This window comes from Teleopsis dalmanni, chromosome 1 (genome assembly GCF_002237135.1).
Source record: "Teleopsis dalmanni isolate 2A chromosome 1, ASM223713v2, whole genome shotgun sequence".
Taxonomy (NCBI): domain Eukaryota; kingdom Metazoa; phylum Arthropoda; class Insecta; order Diptera; family Diopsidae; genus Teleopsis; species Teleopsis dalmanni.
This window is the reverse complement of record NC_051846.1, coordinates 120,411,571-120,431,783: the sequence shown is the minus strand read 5'-3', so window position 1 is coordinate 120,431,783 and position 20,213 is coordinate 120,411,571. Positions and strand designations below refer to the sequence as shown.

The window sequence follows — 20,213 nt, the reverse complement described above, 5'->3', positions numbered from 1 at the left end:
GCAACTGTACATTATGTTTTTCAGTGCCATTTTAATTTTTCAGCGAATTTAATTTAAGATGGTATGCCATCTATTAACCAACTTTGTACAGATTTTTTGAATAATTAATAAAATTAAATTAATTTCGATTTTTTTCAAATAATTGTGCTTATTAGAGTATTCTATTCAAAGTTTTTTATATATTAACTGTTTTCTGACTTCTGGGATATGCTTTTTATAAGAAAAATGTCGTTTTTAAAGGAAAATTAATTTCTGAACTTTGACACTCAATAACTTTTAAGTTAATCGACCAATCTATAAATATTATTACATCAACTGAAATCTTGATGTGTCCTCTTTCGATTAAGCTAATTTGCAGAAAAAGGGTACCTCTGCTTTTAAAGATATAATTAATTTTGTAAAGTAACCTATTTTTACAAAATTTTATTTTCCTCATTTTGAAGAAAATTTTTTCTATATTATGTAAAAGGCGATTATATTTAGAAAAACAAACATATTTTTTATTGTTAGAAGCTTTTTAGTTTATAATTTTTGGTCAAATAACAAAGTTTTAATTAAATAATGTTTGAAAATGACATCTCTATCTTCATCGCAGTACTCCTCCTAAGTTAATCGAACAACCTATACAAAATTTTGCATTATATGAAAGGTAATTTTATCCTCTTTCGAATGAGCCATAAAAATGGTACCTCTAGTTTAAGTTATTAATAAATTAGTGACCCCATCTTTTGGGGCTGATTTTTATTTTTCATTTTTCATACAAATTACATCATTTACACATAAAAGTTGAATGTGGATAGTAAATTAATTTAATTTTCTACTTAATAATGCCTTTTGCTGCATTAAATTTAATAAAATAATAAATTTTTCCTTAATTAAACTATACTGCATTTTTCATGCGGCGAAAAATGTTCCAATTCCATTTTGGACTTATCGTCGACGCTATCTTCACGCACATATACAAGTGATTCATGAATCATGCATGAGTATTACGTCACAGTCGGGAATTTGCTTGTGTTGTTTACTGGCTAGTGCCAAGATAGCAACGATGCTGGGAGGTCCGAGTCGGAAATGGAACACACAATTTTTCTAAGTTTATTAATTTGTCAATATTAGCTAAATTAAAGGTTTTTCTTGATATAAGAAATATGATTTAGATAGTAAATTCAATAATCTTTCATTTGGTATATACCTCATAATTGTATGTTGCGCAATAGCTGATATATTCACAAAATGAAAGAACCTAATTTTTAAAAAATTATTTTGTTTTACTTAAAAAGTTATTAAAAAACAACTAAGTGTTCCATGGACCTGCACACACATGCATTTGAAAGGCAACAAATCAGGCTTTCAAATAAAGTAAAAATCAATCGTATACGTGGAATTTGCACAAAAACATGTTAAATATCAATGTCTTATCTCCCTCCAGATGACACATTTGAAAAAAGCAAAAACGCAAAATGATCAGAAACACATCACGAAATATAATTTTAAATCGTCAACCGATTATTTTATATTTATCATAAAAATATGATAAAAAATAACCTTTTTTTACCTTATTTTACTCTAACATAAATATCATCGCGTGCAAAAGTCCAATGGCAATAAGGATATTTTTCCTTTAAAGACATATATATCACCTTTCCAATATGATCAAAATTAAGAAAATCGTATGCACAGTTTTTCCAAATCATAGTTCTTATTTCAAGAAGAAGCTTTATTTAGCTAATATTGACATATTAATAAACTTTGAAACATTTTTTGTTCCGGTTTGGACCTACCAGCATCGTTGCTATCTTGGCGCTGGTGTTTACTGTGCATATGATTTGTTACTATAGCAACTTCTACTTTTATGCACATAAAATATTCAAGAACGCAAAAATCAAAAACTTAAAATTTACACCCTGTCTAGTCATAAGCTTTTTTATGATGTTTTGAGTATTAGTCTTTTTCTTTACAATAATTATTACTTATATTTTATCAAATACTAACAATGTCTTTTACGAGGTGATGTTATTCACTTAAATAAATTGCTTTAAAAAACTAATACAAATTTTGTTCAAATTATTGTAGTTTACGATTTATTTACTTAATTACACACGTAACAATTCATATAATATATATTTTATTTTTTTAACTATTTATAAAACATTACTGTTTAATTTTAGCGCACAGACTGTCTTTCTTTACACACTTTTCAAAGAGAACAAAAAAGGCTTTTTATATTACAATAGAATTCAAGTTGCAAATTAACATGCGTACGAATAATTGAGTGCGAATGTCAAGAGCTGAAAGCTCAAATGAGTAAAAGAAATGACTCAAAACTGGTATTGATCTTGCTCTACATTATTCGTACACATGTTAAAATGCTTACAAACTCAACTTGCTAGATCTACCAAAGCACCGTGCTCCAACATCCCGCCCCCCTTGAAAGGATTTCAAGCTGGCAATAGTGCAAGTTTGTGGATTGGTCGACGGATGACTCCTTTGGATGTCTGCAGATCGACTACGCGAATATGCTTATCTGGACCGTTTACACAGTGAATGATTCTTCCCATCAGCCAACGTTGTGGGGGCATATTATCCTCGTGGATTATTACTAATGTTCCATTGCTGACGTTTGATTGTTCCTTTGTCCATTTGGTACGTGTCTGCAGCTCGTTTAGATAATCTCGAGCCCATCGGCGCCAGAAATGATGTTTTACAGCCTTCACACGGACCCACTTATCTGCTAGTGGCAATTTATCATATTGAGATGTTGATTCCGGTAATGTCTTAAGTGGGCCGCCGATAAGAAAATGTGCTGGTGTCAACGCATCATAGTCGCTTGGATCGCAAGACAGCGGTGATATTGGTCTCGAATTAAGTATGGCCTCGATTTCAATCAGTACTGTTCCAAGTTCCTCAAACGTAAGACGAGTGTTTGCAAGGGTTCGGTTCAGATGGCCCTTAGCAATTTTCACAGCCGCCTCCCATAGCCCACCGAAGTGAGGCGTCCTAGGCGGTATAAAATTGAAATTGATGAATTGGTTGGTGCAAAAAGTCTGCAAATTAGATTGATTAGTTTTATTAAATAAAAAGTTTTTCAAGTCAGCCAGCTTGTTGCTAGCACCAACAAAATTTGTTGCATTATCGCAGTAGATATCTGATGGCAGTCCCCTTCTGCCGATCAATCTTTTTAGTGCTGCGATAAAGGCGTCCGTAGTTAAATCTGACACTGCCTCGATGTGTGCCGCCTTTGTTGATAAGCAGACGAAGATAGCTATATACGTTTTGAATGGGGCTTTTTCCCGAATACCAAGATACGTTAATACTGGCCCACAAAAATCTACTGCTGTACGAGCGAACGGCCTACTGGGTGTGACGCGTTCAATAGGAAGGTTACCCATTATTTGACCAAGCAATTTCGGTTTGTAACGCACGCAGTGAATGCAAGACCGAACCGTTCGACGCGCAATATCGCGAATGTTTAGTATCCAAAACTTAAGTCGAGTAAGGGCGATTAATGCCTTGGCTCCTGCATGATAGTTGCTCAGATGAAGATGCCGAACGTACAATTCCACAAAATAACAGCCTTTAGGCAATAGAATCGGATGTCGCTGACCCCTGGCAATGTCACTAAGTGCGAGACGCCCTCCTACCTTTAAGAGTTGATAACCTGACGCTTCCTCCAAGAATGGGTTTAGGTGCTTGAGTGACCCTTCCACTGGGTTACCTCGCTGTAGGCCTTGTATATCCTGAGAAAAAAAATGATTTTGGATAATCCAAACAATACAATGCAGTGCTTTTTGTAATTGCATAGGTTGAATGAACTCTACGTCAGCTTTCTCTTTATACTTGGTTAACTGATGGAATCGATGTAGTTGCGCTACTATTCGTAGTATTTTAGTATAGGAGCCATACCTTGATATAACTGTCAGCAAATAATTTTCTTTAGTTACCTGAGTAAACGCAAGTTTTCTTCTTTCCTTATTGACTACTTCCATATCTAAATTGCTATGTTCTGGTTGAGGCCAATGTTTTCTTTCACGTAATAAAAATTCTGGTCCAGTGAACCACGTAGACTCCGTTAGTTGGCGATTGGTACAACCACGAGAAACAATATCAGCTGGATTAATTTTTGTAGATATGTGCTGCCACTGACCAGCGCGAGTTATATCTTGGATTTCAGCCACACGGTTGCCTACAAAGGCAGACAGAGTCGAGGAATGTTGTTTCAACCAATGCAGAACTATTTGGGAATCCGTCCAAAAAAATGTTTCTCCTTCGAGGTGAGCGAGTGTCGGCTGAATTTTTTGTAATAACCTGGCAAGTAGTAACGCACCACATAACTCTAACTTAGGCAACGATTTCCTCTTTATCGGAGCTACGCGGGATCTTGAACGAACGTTTCCCATGTAGAGTGAAGAGCTTGAGGTACTGACTCATCCCAATTCAAACGAAGCAGCCAGAGTTCTTGCATAATAATTTTTGAAACAAGTACAAGTGGAGCGAGTAACCCAAGAGGATCGAACAGTGATGAGGCCAGTGATAGAATAGAACGTTTTGTTACCGTACGACTAATCGGGACATTGAAAGAGAATAGAAACACATCATGAAGTTGATGCCATTTGATGCCCAATGCGCTAGTGATCGTATCCGAACCCAGATCCCAACTCTTCGTTGTAGTGTCGCTTACAAAATCCACATGATTAGAATGCCATTTATCCAATTCAAAACAACCTTCCTTCAGAATTGCAGTCAGTTGATGTTTAATTTCGACAAGTTCTTCACTGGAGTCGGCTCCGCCAATAAAATCATCCACAAAAAATGACGATTTAAGAAGTGGAGAGCCTAATGGGTATTTGTCTTTATATTTATCGGCCAAATATTGTAAACTTCTAGTTGATAAAAACGGCGCCGATGCTGTGCCATAAGTGACAGTATTGAGTTCGTAAGTACTAACAGGCTCCGCATCTGTGTCTCTCCAGAGGATATATTGAAACCTTCGATCTCCTTTATCCACCAAAATTTGTCGGAACATCTTTACGATGTCGGCTGTCAGAGCATAACGGTATAAACGAAACTGAAGAAGGAGCAGATATAGTTCCGGATGAATGGTAGGGCCTACCAGCAAAATGTCATTTAGCGCACGACTAGATGAGGTTGGACATGATGCGTCAAAAACTACTCTCAACTTTGTTGACGTGCTGGAAGGCTTCAGAACACAATGGTGAGGGATATAGTAATGCGGTTCGTTCAATTTGGGATCTTCGACGCGCGTCATATGTCCTAACTCCAGATATTGTTTCATGAACTCCCAGTAATCGCGTTTTAATGCAGGATTGGATGATAAGCGTCGTTCTATACCTAGAAGTCGACGCAAGGCAATGCTGTGTGTCAGACCGAGGGTGGTTGGTGGTTCCTTAAATGGTAATCGAACTACAATTCTTCCGTCCATAGCTTGTCGAACTGTTTCTTGATAGGAGGTCTCGCACTTCGCTTGCTCTGGTGACCACGATTTTTCAGCTGATTGTACTTCCTCTATCTTCCACATCATTTCTAGTTGTTTGGATACGGTATCATCTAGTGACATTAGGCAGTTTGCAACTGTGGGATTATCGAGAACACCTTGACATCTACCGGATACCACCCATCCAAACAATGTTTTTTGCAGGACTGGAAGATTCACACCCAGTTTAATTTGACCGATGGATAAAATGTCAAAGAAGCTTTCTGTGCCTAGTAAGAGATCGATACGTTTGGATTTAAAAAATAGTTCATCTGCGAGTGAAGTATTCGGCGGGAGGTTCCATGATGATACATCAATTTCTGAGCTTGGCTGGTAAGCAATATGAGGAGTAACGCAGAAGTTGAGATCCAGCTCAAGATTTGAATGACGTGACTTTACGATAGTGGATGTTTGATGCTTTATATTAGCAAATGTGCTGCCTATACTTGCCACATGTACCGGTCGCTTGTATTTGACCAAATTAAGATTTTTTGAGAATTCCTCTGTTATAAAATTAACCTGCGAGCACGAATCGAGTAACGCTCTCCCCACTTGATAACCTCCAACTGAATCTTTCACCAAAACCAGCGCCGTAGCTAAAATTATTTGTTCATTTGAAGACATATCAAGATGAGAGTGACTGGCAACATTGTTATTGGGCAACAGAGTTTGCCTTGTGGTATTTAGTGAATCCGAAACCTGGTCATTGCTATTGGGTTGGTGCAAGAGTGTGTGATGTGACTTTGCGCATATTCGGCATTTGAATGATGATGTGCAATTGGCCACTCGATGCCGGGGCGATAGACAGTTAATGCAGAGTTTCAAACATTTCGCCTTCTCAAATCTTTGGTTAACTTCCATAGATTTAAAACGAGGGCATTTCTGCACTAAATGTTCATGACTTGAACAAAGTAAGCAGGACTGGGTGGAAGTAGCTGTAGCGAACGAATACTGTTTAGGACGATTGATGGGTTTGGCCTTAATATTGTTGGCTTTACGATGTACCGATAGATGGTTGTATGGCTTGTGATCGAGAGATTCTAGAAACTGACAATGTCTGTCAAGCAGTGCTGAACAGTCGTTCCAACTAGGCAGAGTGGTGAGAGATAGCGCCTCCTTCCATTTCCTACGTGTAGTTTCATCTACCCTCTGCATTACCAATGAAATGAGTATTGCCTCACATATTTGTTTTTCAGAGCCTAACGTGCAGAGTGAACCGTACAGTGCAGACACATTATCGATTAGGCTGCGAAGTTGGTGGCTAGACTGATCCGAAACCACTGGCAAATCAAATAAAGCTGTAATGTTTTCTAAGAAAATCAGCGTACTGTTGTCATACCGTGTTTTAAGTCGCTCTAAAGCCTTCGGATAATTTTCATTACAAATGGGGAATGCCTGCACTGTTTCTAATGCTTGGCCCGTTAGACAATTTCGTAAATGGTTAAATTTTTCGATGTTGGTTAGACACGCTTCTCGATCAATAATTTGGACGAAAGAATTGATGAAGTTCTTGTATTCGGAGTACTTACCACTGAACGTGGGTAATTTCAAATGTGGCAACTTCTTACTCACAGGAGGTATCAATGCTGTGTTGTCCATCATTGTAGAATTATTAGCTTCATCATTCAGCTGCGAAGATATGGAAATTTTTGTTGAAATATAAAGCTCCTCTAAGTCAGCTCTGCACGTATCGGTAGCATCTAGTTTCTCAATTGATGTCTGAAATGATAAGACCTGTTTAAAGTAAGAATCTAGGATACCTTGCCTACATTTTAATTCCGGCTGTGACAATAATTTCCAGTCCCCTTTATGTGGGTTTCGATCAACCCTTTAATCCTACTGATACTTGCTTTGGATGAGGCCCTTTGCTGTTTGAATTCTGCCAATTCTGACATGGCCGTCTGGCTTGTGTTGGGTGTTGTCATCTCGATTTAATAAATTATTGATGAGTCAAAATAATTACACTCTCCGAAAGTCTAATAGATATTATATCACGACACGATACCGAAATAGTGCACAAATTCGAAAGTCACTAAGCACTTGCGCATAAATAGTTGTGCTACAACGATAATTAATCGGTTGACCGAATGATGCGAACGAAAGCGAAAGTTCTAAGCACATGCACTTAAATAATTGTGCGACAACGATTAATTAATCGGTTGACCGAATGATGCGAACGAAAGCGAAAGTTTTAAGCACATGCACTTAAATAATTGTGCGACAACGATTAATTAATCGGTTGACCGAATGATGCGAACGAAAGCGAAAGTTCTAAGCACATGCACTTAAATAATTGTGCGACAACGATTAATTAATCGGTTGACCGAATGATGCGAACGAAAGCGAAAGTTCTAAGCACATGCACTTAAATAATTGTGCATAGAGTAGCGGTTATTGTCCGCATATTACCGAACCTCGACACTCGAATAACGTTTATTTTACCACGCGGTAACGTTTTATTTACCACGCGGTAACCACGACCATTAATTAACGTTAAGTTTAGAAATTCCGTTTGAAATTAGCAATTTTATTAATTTGCAAATATTATTTTTTAAATAATTTTTTATTATATATTTATAAACAAAATTAGAATTTATTTTTAACATTTAAATTAACACTTTTTGTCTAAAGTTTATCTTTGTTAATTATACACACCTTGAAGTGTTTTATTTTTTATGTCTGTTATTTGTTGTTTTAAGTAAGAACTTTTCTTATTAGAAAATTTGTTACACGGCACTTAAAGCGTTGATCTTTGGTTAGTACTTATGACCGTTTGGTTAAAACGTTCGAATATTATTTTCATATTAGTGTCCTGTCACGGTCGCCAATGTCTAGTCATAAGCTTTTTTATGATGTTTTGAGTATTAGTCTTTTTCTTTACAATAATTATTACTTATATTTTATCAAATACTAACAATGTCTTTTACGAGGTGATGCTAATTTATTCACTTAAATAAATTGCTTTAAAAAATTAATACAAATTTTGTTCAAATTATTGTAGTTTACGATTTATTTACTTAATTACACACGTAACAATTCATATAATATATATTTTATTTTTTTAACTATTTATAAAACATTACTGTTTAATTTTAGCGCACAGACTGTCTTTCTTTACACACTTTTCAAAGAGAACAAAAAAAGCTTTTTATATTACAATAGAATTCAAGTTGCAAATTAACATGCGTACGAATAATTGAGTGCGAATGTCAAGAGCTGAAAGCTCAAATGAGTAAAAGAAATGACTCAAAACTGGTATTGATCTTGCTCTACATTATTCGTACACATGTTAAAATGCTTACAAACTCAACTTGCTAGATCTACCAAAGCACCGTGCTCCAACACACCCTCAAAATTTTTGCTTAGCAAACAGACCTAACAACATTTTTACGAATGCTAGAAGTCATTCGAATCATTCATTGTCGATAATTCATTTTCACCTGAGTATATGTTCTGATTCATGAATCATTTGCTATTATGATACTCTACTTAGAAATATGTACGCGTTCTTTTCTTTGGTGCGAATCATTCTTCATTAGCACCGGTATTCGTTAACGAAAATGCTTATTAAACATTTCTGTGGAGAATGTAAATGAAAATAAACATTTATACGCATTTTGTGTTAAAATTATGAGAGTAATGTTATGGATGTATCATTAATACATAAGGCAAGAATGGAATTAAAGCTGAAATGTTCGCTATTTACGTATTTAAACTATGCACCCAATATAACATGCATTAAAAAGTAGACATTGTTCACTTTATGGGTCGCTGTCCATTCCTGTGTGAAATTAGATAGCTTCACTTTGGTAAAGGTATACATATTAACATCGTGTAATTGTTATATTTTATTAAATGTAGCAGACTGGCGTAAGAAGTTTATAAGAAATCTTGTTTTCTTGTATTTATTATTTTTTCCTTTAAGTGCTTAATTAAACTTTAAATTTCTAAAGTACTTTTCCCTCGTACCTAACACAGATCTTCTTGATTTCCAATTATACGTTTTTACTATTTTGAACCAACAATTCATATGTCCTGACTTAAAAAAAATAGAAATACGAGTAACAAGTAAATAAGATTAATAAGTTATTCGTGTATATAAGCTCTTATATAATATTTTTACTATATGAAACATATTTTAAATAATAAAGAACTAAATAATTGCTAAATACTTTAAACCTTTGTTTTTTAGTATTTTTTAACAATGAATAGTAACTTTATAAATTGTTTTTATTATATGTTTTTTAAAATTCAAATGTATAAAACTTTATTAGCCATTTTAAGAAATTATTGTATATGATGCACTAAATATATAGAAAATTATTATGTTTATATTTCCTAGTTTGCTTCACTGTGCGTGTTATGAACATGTTAAAAGTTGTGATGCGATTATTTTTGGTTCTAATGTGGATTCATTATTTTGTATTTAACTCCTACTATTCGATTTTGACAGTACTTAATAGATATAGTTAATGTATTTAATGATGACATTGTTTCTTTTAACTTATATACGCTTATTTTCTATAACATGAGTTTTTCCTATATTTGCCAGCAATATAAAAATGCAAATATTTACCCACAGTAAGATAATAATAAAATTAATGAGAACATACTTTTTTAACTATTTCTAATCGGATTTTTATTTTAGTATATTTTATTATATTAACCTTTATTTTACGTTTTTCAAAAATATATAACAAGTTTCACATTAAATATTTGCTATACTTTTAACACAGTTTCTTATATTACGTTTCCACTGCTTACTTAGAAAGCTTAACTTAACAAAATTCGATTACAATTACACCAAAAATGACGAATGCAACATTGGAAATGATCGAAATTTGACATATTTGAGACAAGAAACAAAATTTAAACATAAACCAATAAGAGGTAAGAATTTTTTAAAATATTTCTTTTTTATAAATAAAATATATTGAAATATAAATATTGATATATATTAAAATATAATATTGAAAATAAATATATATAAATAAGCTTATGTATAAAATATATATTTGATATTGTTCAATGTCATATATTATTTAACAAAATATTCATTTCAGTTGGATATCAGAACAGAAAATGGATGAGTTCACAAGCCTGTACGTTATAAATGTAATTCAATAAAATGAAATATTATTAATATTAGGAAAAAACAAAAGAATTGGGAATATGTGGACTGAGGGCAGTGAGCCGTTTCTTTTATTAGCCACATAGAAGAAACACAAACAAAAAAAGAAATATGGTTGATGAAAAAAATGCTAGATAGAGTTGATAGGCTAATTAATTCTAAAGATGGAACGAGGATATCCGCACAAAAGAGCCGTAACGGAGGCAGCGATTAGGGACTACTTAATATATTTTTTTATTTTTAATTCTTTAATTCATTGTTTACTACCAATATAGTTATAGTGTGTGTTATTTCAAATTTTTTCTATATCTTTATTATTAATACAATTATAGTGCATTTTATTTTTAATTTATAACTTATCGGTATTATTATTAATTGAAATAAAACTTAAAATGAAAATTAAAAAATTTGTATTTTTTATATGTAAATCATTATACGTTCTTTTCTATATTCAAGAACTGCTGCATTCATGTTATGATGAATATAACAAATATGCATTAAATTATTTAAATTTTCTGCGTTTCTCATGCTGAATTATTTTCTTCTAACAATATAAAATTTAATGTCAACTGTTTAAAACTAAAATATAAACAAATAAAAGCGGTATAACTAGAAATTTTTGATACATAAAAGTTCTTTCCCATTCCTTAAATAACTTGTAAACGATGTAAATGATGTAAACTACAAAACGCTTAATATTACTAAATAACTTACTAAATAAGCAATGGAAACGTAGTATTAGTACATTTTCTTATAATTTAAACTTAAAGTATTTATTATTTTGTCAAAATTTTAAAATAGAGCAACTGTGTAACATAAATTTTACATTTTATTTTTACAGTTTCGATGTTATTAAATAGAAATAATTTAGCTCTTTTTGTAAACTAAATGACTAATTTCTATGTACACGGGAATACTTACGAATTATAAATATGGATAATGATACGATTTTTTACGATACAGACCATCTATTAATCCATAATAGCTGTACCCTAGATGTTCGGCCCGAGTTTTGTATATGAAAAGAGAAAAATTTTTGTAATAAAGTTTGTAATACAACCAATTTAGTTTTCTTTTATATTAATATAGAATCTTAGAGCTTGATTATAGAGTATCTTGTCGAATAACAAAATAAGTGCGATGTTTAAAAAGTGTAATTTGAAGTCTATAAGGAAATAATATATATTGCAGAAAATAAATAATATCATAGAACAAGATTAAACAGATCTGATTTTAATATTCAAAAATTGAAAAATTTATGTATAATATTATTTAACTAAGTTACTTTAAAGTTAAATTCAGCTATATTTTTGATGTAATCACTTAAGTTTCCAGTGTGCATTCATAGCTATATACGTATATTATAACAGATATACAGTGGCATTATTTTATCTATTACTAAAAAAACTATGTCATCAATTGAATATATTTAAATGAAGTTTTTAAGGAAAAATATTTATTATTTAATTTGTTTTATATTGTTTTAATAAATAATAACATAAACTATAAAAATGCCCCTATTTTAATGCCTCAGCGTATTTCATCCACAAAAAGAAATTTAATTTGGTGCCAATGTCAATACTTGGTGTGACACCCCTTCGCTTTTATCTCTTCGTCAAGTCTCTTCGGCATTGAACGTACAAGTTTTTGGGTTGGAGAAATTTTCATCTACTCTTGTAAATTAACCTTTTTTAAGTCTTCTTTGTTGGAAATAGTATATTGCTAAATGTTTTGTTCCAATGTTGCCTATAAATTTTCAATGACTTTCATATCTGGGCTCTGCGCCGGTGGTGTCATCAGATGTGGGCAGTTCCAATTCAACCAAGACTGTATGATGAGGGCTTTATGTTTCCCAGTAGGTTGGTGAGAGCTCGAAACAAATCTGATTCAAACTATGTGCCTTGTTCGGTTGTAATTAGCTTAGGTGCACCGAAGCGTGAAACCTAGGTGGCAAAGAAACTTAATGCAACGATGAACTGGATTTGAGTATTTGCTCCAACTCCTCGTCATTGATTTGAGCTACACTGATGCGTTCTAAACTGCATGATTAAGGCATTGTTATTGCGCCTATCCGTGATAGAGCATCAGCTACTATGTTGTTAGGAGTGGATAAGTTAACATACTTGCTAATTATGTTGGGCAACTTGATAAAAGCAGTTAAGATGGATACTGAATGTATTTCCACGTTCTTTAAGGCACCTGAGACAGATAAAGACGTTAGAGGATCAATCAATTGTTAAGTCCTTATGTCTGGCACTGAACCGAAATTTGCCAAAACATCTGCTCCTATATTTGGAACCCATATATTAGCTATTATGAAGTTCCAGCTGAAGTTGCGACGTAGTCCTAAATCAATGCACATTCTTCAAATGCCATAAGTATTTATAGTTGTATCATTGAGTATGTAAAGTTTGATGTCTTCTGGAATTACATTTGATGGCATGTTGTTCATAAGGCGATTGGCCAACTCTGCTGTTTGGTCTACATTACTTGTATAACTTGCAGACAAAATACACCTTAAAATGCTGGATAGCCGTTGTAGTATTGACAGCCAATATATTCTTGGAGACATTATTACTGACTATATTTAGACTTCCTCTAATTAGTTGCGATGGCCATTTCTTTGGTAGCGTTAAGTTCGTCAATAATTTCACAAGGTGCTTTTGTTTCGGCTTTTTACTAACTCCTTCTTTAAAGTTACATATTTTTCTGCTGTGGAAGGATACTCGCAATATCTGCGACTTGATGTGAAGTGTCTGTATCTAGTGTCGTTATTACCGTGTAAAACTTCGACGTATCTGCAGTCATCCGATGTACGTGTAAAGTTTACTCTTTGTGTGCAAACCATAATTCTGGATCCGACTGGAAAAACGGAGGCAACTTAATTATGTTGACCGCTCCTACGCCCTGCTTGTATTTAAGTTGTCCGTTGGTCCGTTTGTTCATTGTCTGCATTTATATTGCTACTTCTTGCCTCAAATTCACTGATGACGTTGCTTGTTCTTTCGGGGTCACCAATGTGGTACTTCTGTATCACCATTTTATCGATATTTATAAAAATATAAGTGTGTGTGTCTGTCTGTTTGTACTCGATTGATTTAAAAACTATACATCCAATCACCGTGAAAATTTGGGAAATTATTAGGTACATCTCCGGGTTTTTCCAAATTTTTATTAAAATCAGAGTTGGGGTTATAGGTGCATTTAATTAGTAATACTTTGGTGAAAGTGTATTTATGGTTACCATGGTGATATTGAAAAATTTACAGCTGAAGAAAATAATTGGGAACACGTTTTATTTAACACCACAATTATGCCACCAAAGCGATTGGTCGAACTACAAATCAAGCAAAAAGGAGAAGAAAAGAATGAGCTTTAGAAACAAGTGAGCAGAGAAAAACTAGGCAAGTAAGAGATCGAGTTCACACTGCTCTTGCTCGATCATTAGAAACGAGTGAGCAGAGACAAGCTAGGCAAGAAAGAGATCGAGTTCACACTGCTCTTGCTCGATCATTAGAAACGAGTGAACAGAGGCAAGTAAGGCAGCAAAGGAATCGAATTGGAATGATACATGCTGATTTGAATTTATGTGGTTTCAATTACAATCCCCTTTACAATTACAGTCTTCATCCAAATGTAATGATTGGAAAATTGATAGAAAGTGTACATATTGTGGTGTTCAAAAATTCAAAAATGAAACACCAGCAATGTGCTGTGCAGGTGGAAAAGTAAACTTTAGTATCAGATGAAACAAGTCAATCAAAAAAAATTTTGAAAAATAAACGCAAGTACAATTCATGCTTCTAAATGAAATCATTCGGAGCAACTAATATCGTTAGGGTAAATTATATGCCAACATTTAAAGTACAAGGGCAAACTTATCACCATGCTGGATCAATACTGCCACTGCCAAATGCGGTTCACAAATACCTTCAGATCAGAGGCGAGGCGTCGAATGGTTCAGAGTGTTCACTGAACACCTTAACAAAGCTTCCTTTTTAGATTTTTTTTTATTAGGTAAATAATCTCGCTATATTGCTACTTAACATTTTTTATAATAGCTTTTCCAAACAGATTAACATAAACACAAAACGTAGAATACAAACAAAATCACACATATGTTAGATACACCCAACATTGCTTATAATTAATAAAAGAGAAAACACATTCCTCTTGAAATATACTAAGGTGCAGAATAAAAACTGCACCGAGTTGCTTACAAAGCATGCAAATGAAATAACATTCACATTGGGACTATGTTCAATATTGAATACACAACACAAAACATACAAACAAATATATGTACGTAAAATAATCTTAACTCTTAAATTAATGCGTGCAAGCAGTTCAATAAAAAAAGTGCACTTAATACAAAAGTGCAAAGTAAATACAAAAGAGAAAAGAAATGACTGAGCGAAAATCGCTTTACATTTGACGAGAGGATCATTCCACTAAACTGAACCAAAAATTTATACAAAGCGTGCAAATACAATCAAAGTCACGGTTGCTGTTTTATATGGGCAAATGGTTCAGTATGAAAACTGAACCGGGCATTGTAAATACAAAGTAAAAGAGTAAATGAATGCATGAGGGTTTCTTACTCTTATATAGAGGTTGGAAATAAATCAAAACAAAGTCATTATTGCAATTTTATACTAGCAAATGGTAAAAGTAAAGAAAGAGATTAAAGAAATTGGAAGTGAAAAATAATATTTACAAATGGATAAATGTGTGATTAAAGATTTGATTCAATGTCTTTTTTTAAACGATCTTCTGAAAAAAAGATTTTAATTCATAAAATGAATAAACCAACTCCAGATATGAAGAATTTGATACCTGTTGTAAAAATGTCGAAATCTATGGTATGTCGTCGTTTTCCTACAGCTACAGTTTTATGGTAAATAAAAACCAGTGGATCACAAGCTGCGAACATTTAAATAAATTGTTTTATTGGTCTTATACGCTATTTGCTTGTGGAAAGGAGAAAACTTTGAAGTAGGGGGAATACGTTATAGTTGGAATTCTGTTTTGATTAAATTGTGAACACCTTGCCAAAAAGCTGACGCCTCGCTACTGCTTCAGATATATTTTATGGGAAATATTGACGAACAAATCAACAGACGGTGTAAACTGAAAACGAGTACTAAACGAGAGATTGTCGTAGAATTACAAAATTTGTTTGAACAACATTATGAAATAATCAATTTATTTAAAACCGCCATTGAACAAATGCTATCTGACGATTACAAAGCAATAATAAAGGCAGATAAAATACCTATTGGTCAGGATCGAAGACTATTCAATGCACCAACGATTGATGAAGTGGCAATTGCCATAGTTGGTGAAGAGTTTAATTCTCGCGATATAATTCTTCATCATAGAAATAGTGATATTCAGCACGTATCAGAAACGCATCGTTCATATGATGCATTGTAATATCCCATTCTATTTTGACAAGCAGAGGGTGGATATCATTTTAATAGTAACATGAGAAATCCTACAACTAATGTGGACATTAACAAAAAGGTCAGTGCTATGAATTATTATGCATATCGAACTATGATTCGTGAGAATGCTGATAATAATATATTGAAATGTAGACAATTATTTCATCAATACACTGTTGACATGCATGCAAAAAAAGAAAGTGAAAGACTCCTCTACATTCGACTAACTCAAGTCAAATTGCGTTCTGAAGAGTACATCCATTTACGTAATGCAGTTCTAAATGATGACAATCTCAGTCAATTAGGGAAAATGGTAATTTTACCATCCACATTTACAGACAGCCCAAGACACAAGCATGAATATGCACAAGATGCAATAACGTATGTTCATGCATATGGTCGTCCAGATTTTTTCATCACATTTACATGCAACCTTGCATGGGATGAAATAAAAGAGGTTTTATTAATTGAACAATCACCAATAGATTGTCATGATATTTCTGTATTTAAACGAAAAATAAAATTGTAATATATTTTATTGTCAAACACCATGTATTTCGAGAGACGCGCTGTTGAATGTATTCCACTGAATGACAAAAAAGAGGTTTACCACATGCGCATATTTTAATGTTAATGATGGAAAAGATAACACCAAACAAAATTGATGAAATTATTTCCACAGAAATGCCAGACATCTTGAAAATGGACAGCGTGTGTATTTTACATTAGAAAATGTACGTGCAAAAGCAATGTTACCACCGCCAACCACATTAATTGAATTTTTCACATTATGTACCAACTTATTTTACGTAGAATACATCAACAAGAAGATTTCAGCGTCGTAATCAAGATAAAGCAGTACAAGGACATCTAAATTTATATTCAACAGATGCATTGGATCGTCTGTACACTGTACATCCAAATAACACAGAATGCTTTTACCTATGATTATTATTAATCAATGTTCGTGGACCGACATCTTTCCAAGAATTAAAAACAGTCAATGGCCATATGTGTGCTACATTTCGTGAGACTTGCCAGAAATTAAATCTCTTAAAAATCGATGCTTATTGGGATATTTCACTAGCTGATGCTTCCAATACAGCTCAACCTCAGCAGTTACGTACACTATTTTCCATCATACTAACTACATGTTTTCCGGCTAATCCAAAGGATCTTTGGGAAAAATATAAAGACTATATGAGTGAACACATTTCACATTGCATGCGTAGAATAAATGGTAATCCTAACACTCAATTTACATTAAATATATACAATGAGGCATTGATTTTAATTCAGGATGTATGTATGTTTGACAATAGCCAACAAATCACTCACAGAATTAGGAATGATTCTTCCAAATAGATCTGGTAATGACATTTTCGATCGTGATATACAACGAGAAACGCACTTTGATGTTAATGAATTACAAACATTTGTTCGATTTAATTTGCCGAAATTGATATTAGAACAACGAACAGCATATGACACAATTATAAATGTAATATCTAACATGAGTTGTGGTTTATATTTCTTAGGTGCACCTGGAGGCACTAGCCAAACTTTTCTTATTTCAATTATTCTGGCAACTATAAGATCAAAAAATAATATTGTGCTTGCTATTGCATCATCTGGTTTTGTAGCAACTCTTTCGGATGTTGGTCGAACAGCACATTCAGCACTTAAATTACCATTAAATATGCAGGTAATTGAAACTCCAACATGTAATATTAGCAAATATTCTGGGATGGGAAAAATACTAAGATCATATCAGCTTATAATATGGGATGAATGTACACTGGCACACAAGAAATCATTGGAGGCACTCGATCGTACATAAAAAGATTTGAGAGAAAATGAGCAGCTCTTTGGTGATGCACTCATGTTACTAGCTGATGATTTCCGACAAACTCTATCAGTTATACCACGTTCAACACCTGCCGGGGGATTGAATGCATGTCTCATATCATCAGTGTTATGGCGGTATGTGGAGAAAATATTTTTAAAGATCAATATGTGTGTTCAATTACAACAAATTGAACCTTCTGAACGATTTGCAAAACAATTGTTAGATATTGGGAATGTTGAAATGGAAATGGAATCCACACACAGTATTACATTACCAGAAAACTTTTATCACATTGTAAAATCCAGTGATGAATTGATTGCCAAAGTTTTTCCAAATTTGTTGCAGAATTATAAAAATAATCAATGAGTTGGTGAGCGTGCTATATTAGGGTGGCTCACGTTATAAGGGGGAAAATTAAAAATGAAGTTTTGAATGAGCACACCCCCTAGGAATATGCCATTGACCAAAAAAATGATATTCCCAAAGTTTTGGAGCAATAGGATTAAAAATGACGTTGCGCTACTCTAGCAAAGTTAGGTTTTCAGTACAAAAAACAGAAATTTTTCATTCATTTTTTATCTTTGTTACTTGTTTCACTGTTATTAATATATACTTATTTGATAGATAATTAAAATATCTTTTTAAAGGGTTGAAGCAATTCTCAATTGTCCGAAGCCAAATAGTGTGCAAGAACTTCGTCGTTTTTTGCCATGGTGAATTTTTATCGTCGTTTCATTCCTAATGCAGCGGTAGTTCAAGGAGAGCTACAGAAACTTATAATAGGAAATCGGAAAAATGACAAAACCCCGATTATGTGGACAAAAGAAGCCGAATCAGCATTCGTTGATTATAAGAAAACGCTTGCTGATGCCAGTTCACTTGCACAACCAACAGCAGAAGCCAATCTCATTCTACACGTCGATGCGAGTAATACAGCGGTGGGAGCTGCATTGCATCATATCCGTGAAGGACGACTAGAACCTATTATTCTTGGAATAAAACCCAAGTGACAGAGTGACTTCTTGCCATTCATTAAGCAATTAAGCATTTCAGACACATGGTAGACTGGTTGACATGGTTGACTGATCATAAACCCATCATTTTTGCATTTCAGCAAAACCCTGAAAAAGAATCGCCCAGACAATTTCGTCATCTGGATTACATAGGTCAGTTTATTACTGATATCAGACATTTTCCTGGAAAAGACAATAGCGTTGCTGATTTTCTATCACGTATTGACCAAATACAGGGGGAAAAGCAGATTGACTTTGATAGGTTATCAAAAAGCCAACAAAATGACCTGTAGCTACAACAACTCTTATCACAAGGTAGGACTTCGCTTCAGCTAAAATTGGTACATCTACCTAGTTCATCGAATCTCATTGAGTGCGATTTCTCACCAAAGCATGCGCGACGTTGGATCACAGATGAATTTCGTAGGCAAGTTTTTTACACCATACATAATATAGGTCATTCAGATAGCAAGGCCACGGCAAAACTGATCAGTGAACGACTTGTCTGGTCTAACATTAAAAGGGATGTAACGAAAATGGTAAAAACATGTCCACAATGTCAACGAGCTAAAATAGGTAGACACAACAAAACAGTACTCGGAACCTTCAAGGCACCTGACCGGCGATTTGCAGCAGTACACCTTGATATCGTGGGGCCATTACCACCATCAGACGGATACAGCTACTTCCTGACATGCATAGATCGATTTACCTGGTGGCCTGTTGTTATTTCTATTATGGACATTCGTGCAGACACAGTAGCTGCGGCGTTCATCACGGGATGGGTTTCACATTATGGCGTTCCTTCAGAGATCACTATAGATCAGGTCAGGCAGTTTGAATCAAAGCTGTTCGCTGAGCTTATACAGTTGATTGGCGGAAACATCTACGTACAAGTTCGCGACATCCACAATCAAACAGAATTCTGGAACGAGCTAGTCCAGTAGAAATAGTATACGGCACGTCTCTTAAGTTTGCAGGAGAATTCTTTGATAAGATGTCTCACATCTCACACCGAAAATGCTTTTCTAAGACGAGATAATCAATTCTTAAATTGTTCATAAGCCTTCGTGGGGCTTATCTTCAGGATGAGTCGTGAAGTAGAAATTGAATTCAGGTATTGAAAAAACTGATACTAAGCTTTGCTTAGAGGCCGTAAAATTCATCATCAGTTGGGTAAGAGTAACTAGCATTGTTTTTAAGTTTTGGTTGAGGGTTATTGAGTTTTCAGTAATTTTTTTTTAAACTAAACCATTCTTTAAGACAACTGAGTGTAAATTAG

At 33.9% G+C, this 20,213-nt stretch overlaps 2 protein-coding genes across 2 annotated transcripts in view; both read right to left on the bottom strand.

The window, feature by feature from the left end:
* Nucleotides 1-2,438: 2,438 nt before the first annotated feature.
* Nucleotides 2,439-7,416, bottom strand: LOC119665783. Its single transcript, XM_038075029.1, has 3 exons — nt 7,342-7,416; nt 4,645-7,210; nt 2,439-4,183 (listed from the first exon to the last, which is right to left on the bottom strand). The coding sequence occupies exons 1-3, from the start codon at nt 7,414-7,416 to the stop codon at nt 2,439-2,441; spliced, it is 4,386 nt and encodes a 1,461-aa protein (XP_037930957.1).
* Nucleotides 7,417-11,482: 4,066 nt separating this feature from the next.
* LOC119665782 (sex-lethal homolog) overlaps nt 11,483-20,213 on the bottom strand; it is a 248,186-nt gene continuing 239,455 nt past the window's right edge. Inside the window, exon 5 of the mRNA XM_038075028.1 lies at nt 11,483-11,614. Within this exon, the coding sequence (XP_037930956.1) occupies nt 11,547-11,614 (68 nt within the window). The 3' untranslated portion in view covers nt 11,483-11,546. The remainder of the gene's footprint in view (nt 11,615-20,213) is intronic.

Bases quoted from the DNA above. Each gene is read 5' to 3' on its own strand.
- LOC119665783 (XM_038075029.1), bottom strand. From the start codon at position 7,416: ATGACAACACCCAACACAAGCCAGACGGCCATGTCAGAATTGGCAGAA. The intron at 7,211-7,341 runs GCAAGTATCAGT...TTATCATTTCAG, and splicing joins AGCAAAGGGCCTCATCCAAA to ACATCAATTGAGAAACTAGA. The intron at 4,184-4,644 runs GTTCGGATACGA...CTGCCTTTGTAG, and splicing joins AACGAAGAGTTGGGATCTGG to GCAACCGTGTGGCTGAAATC.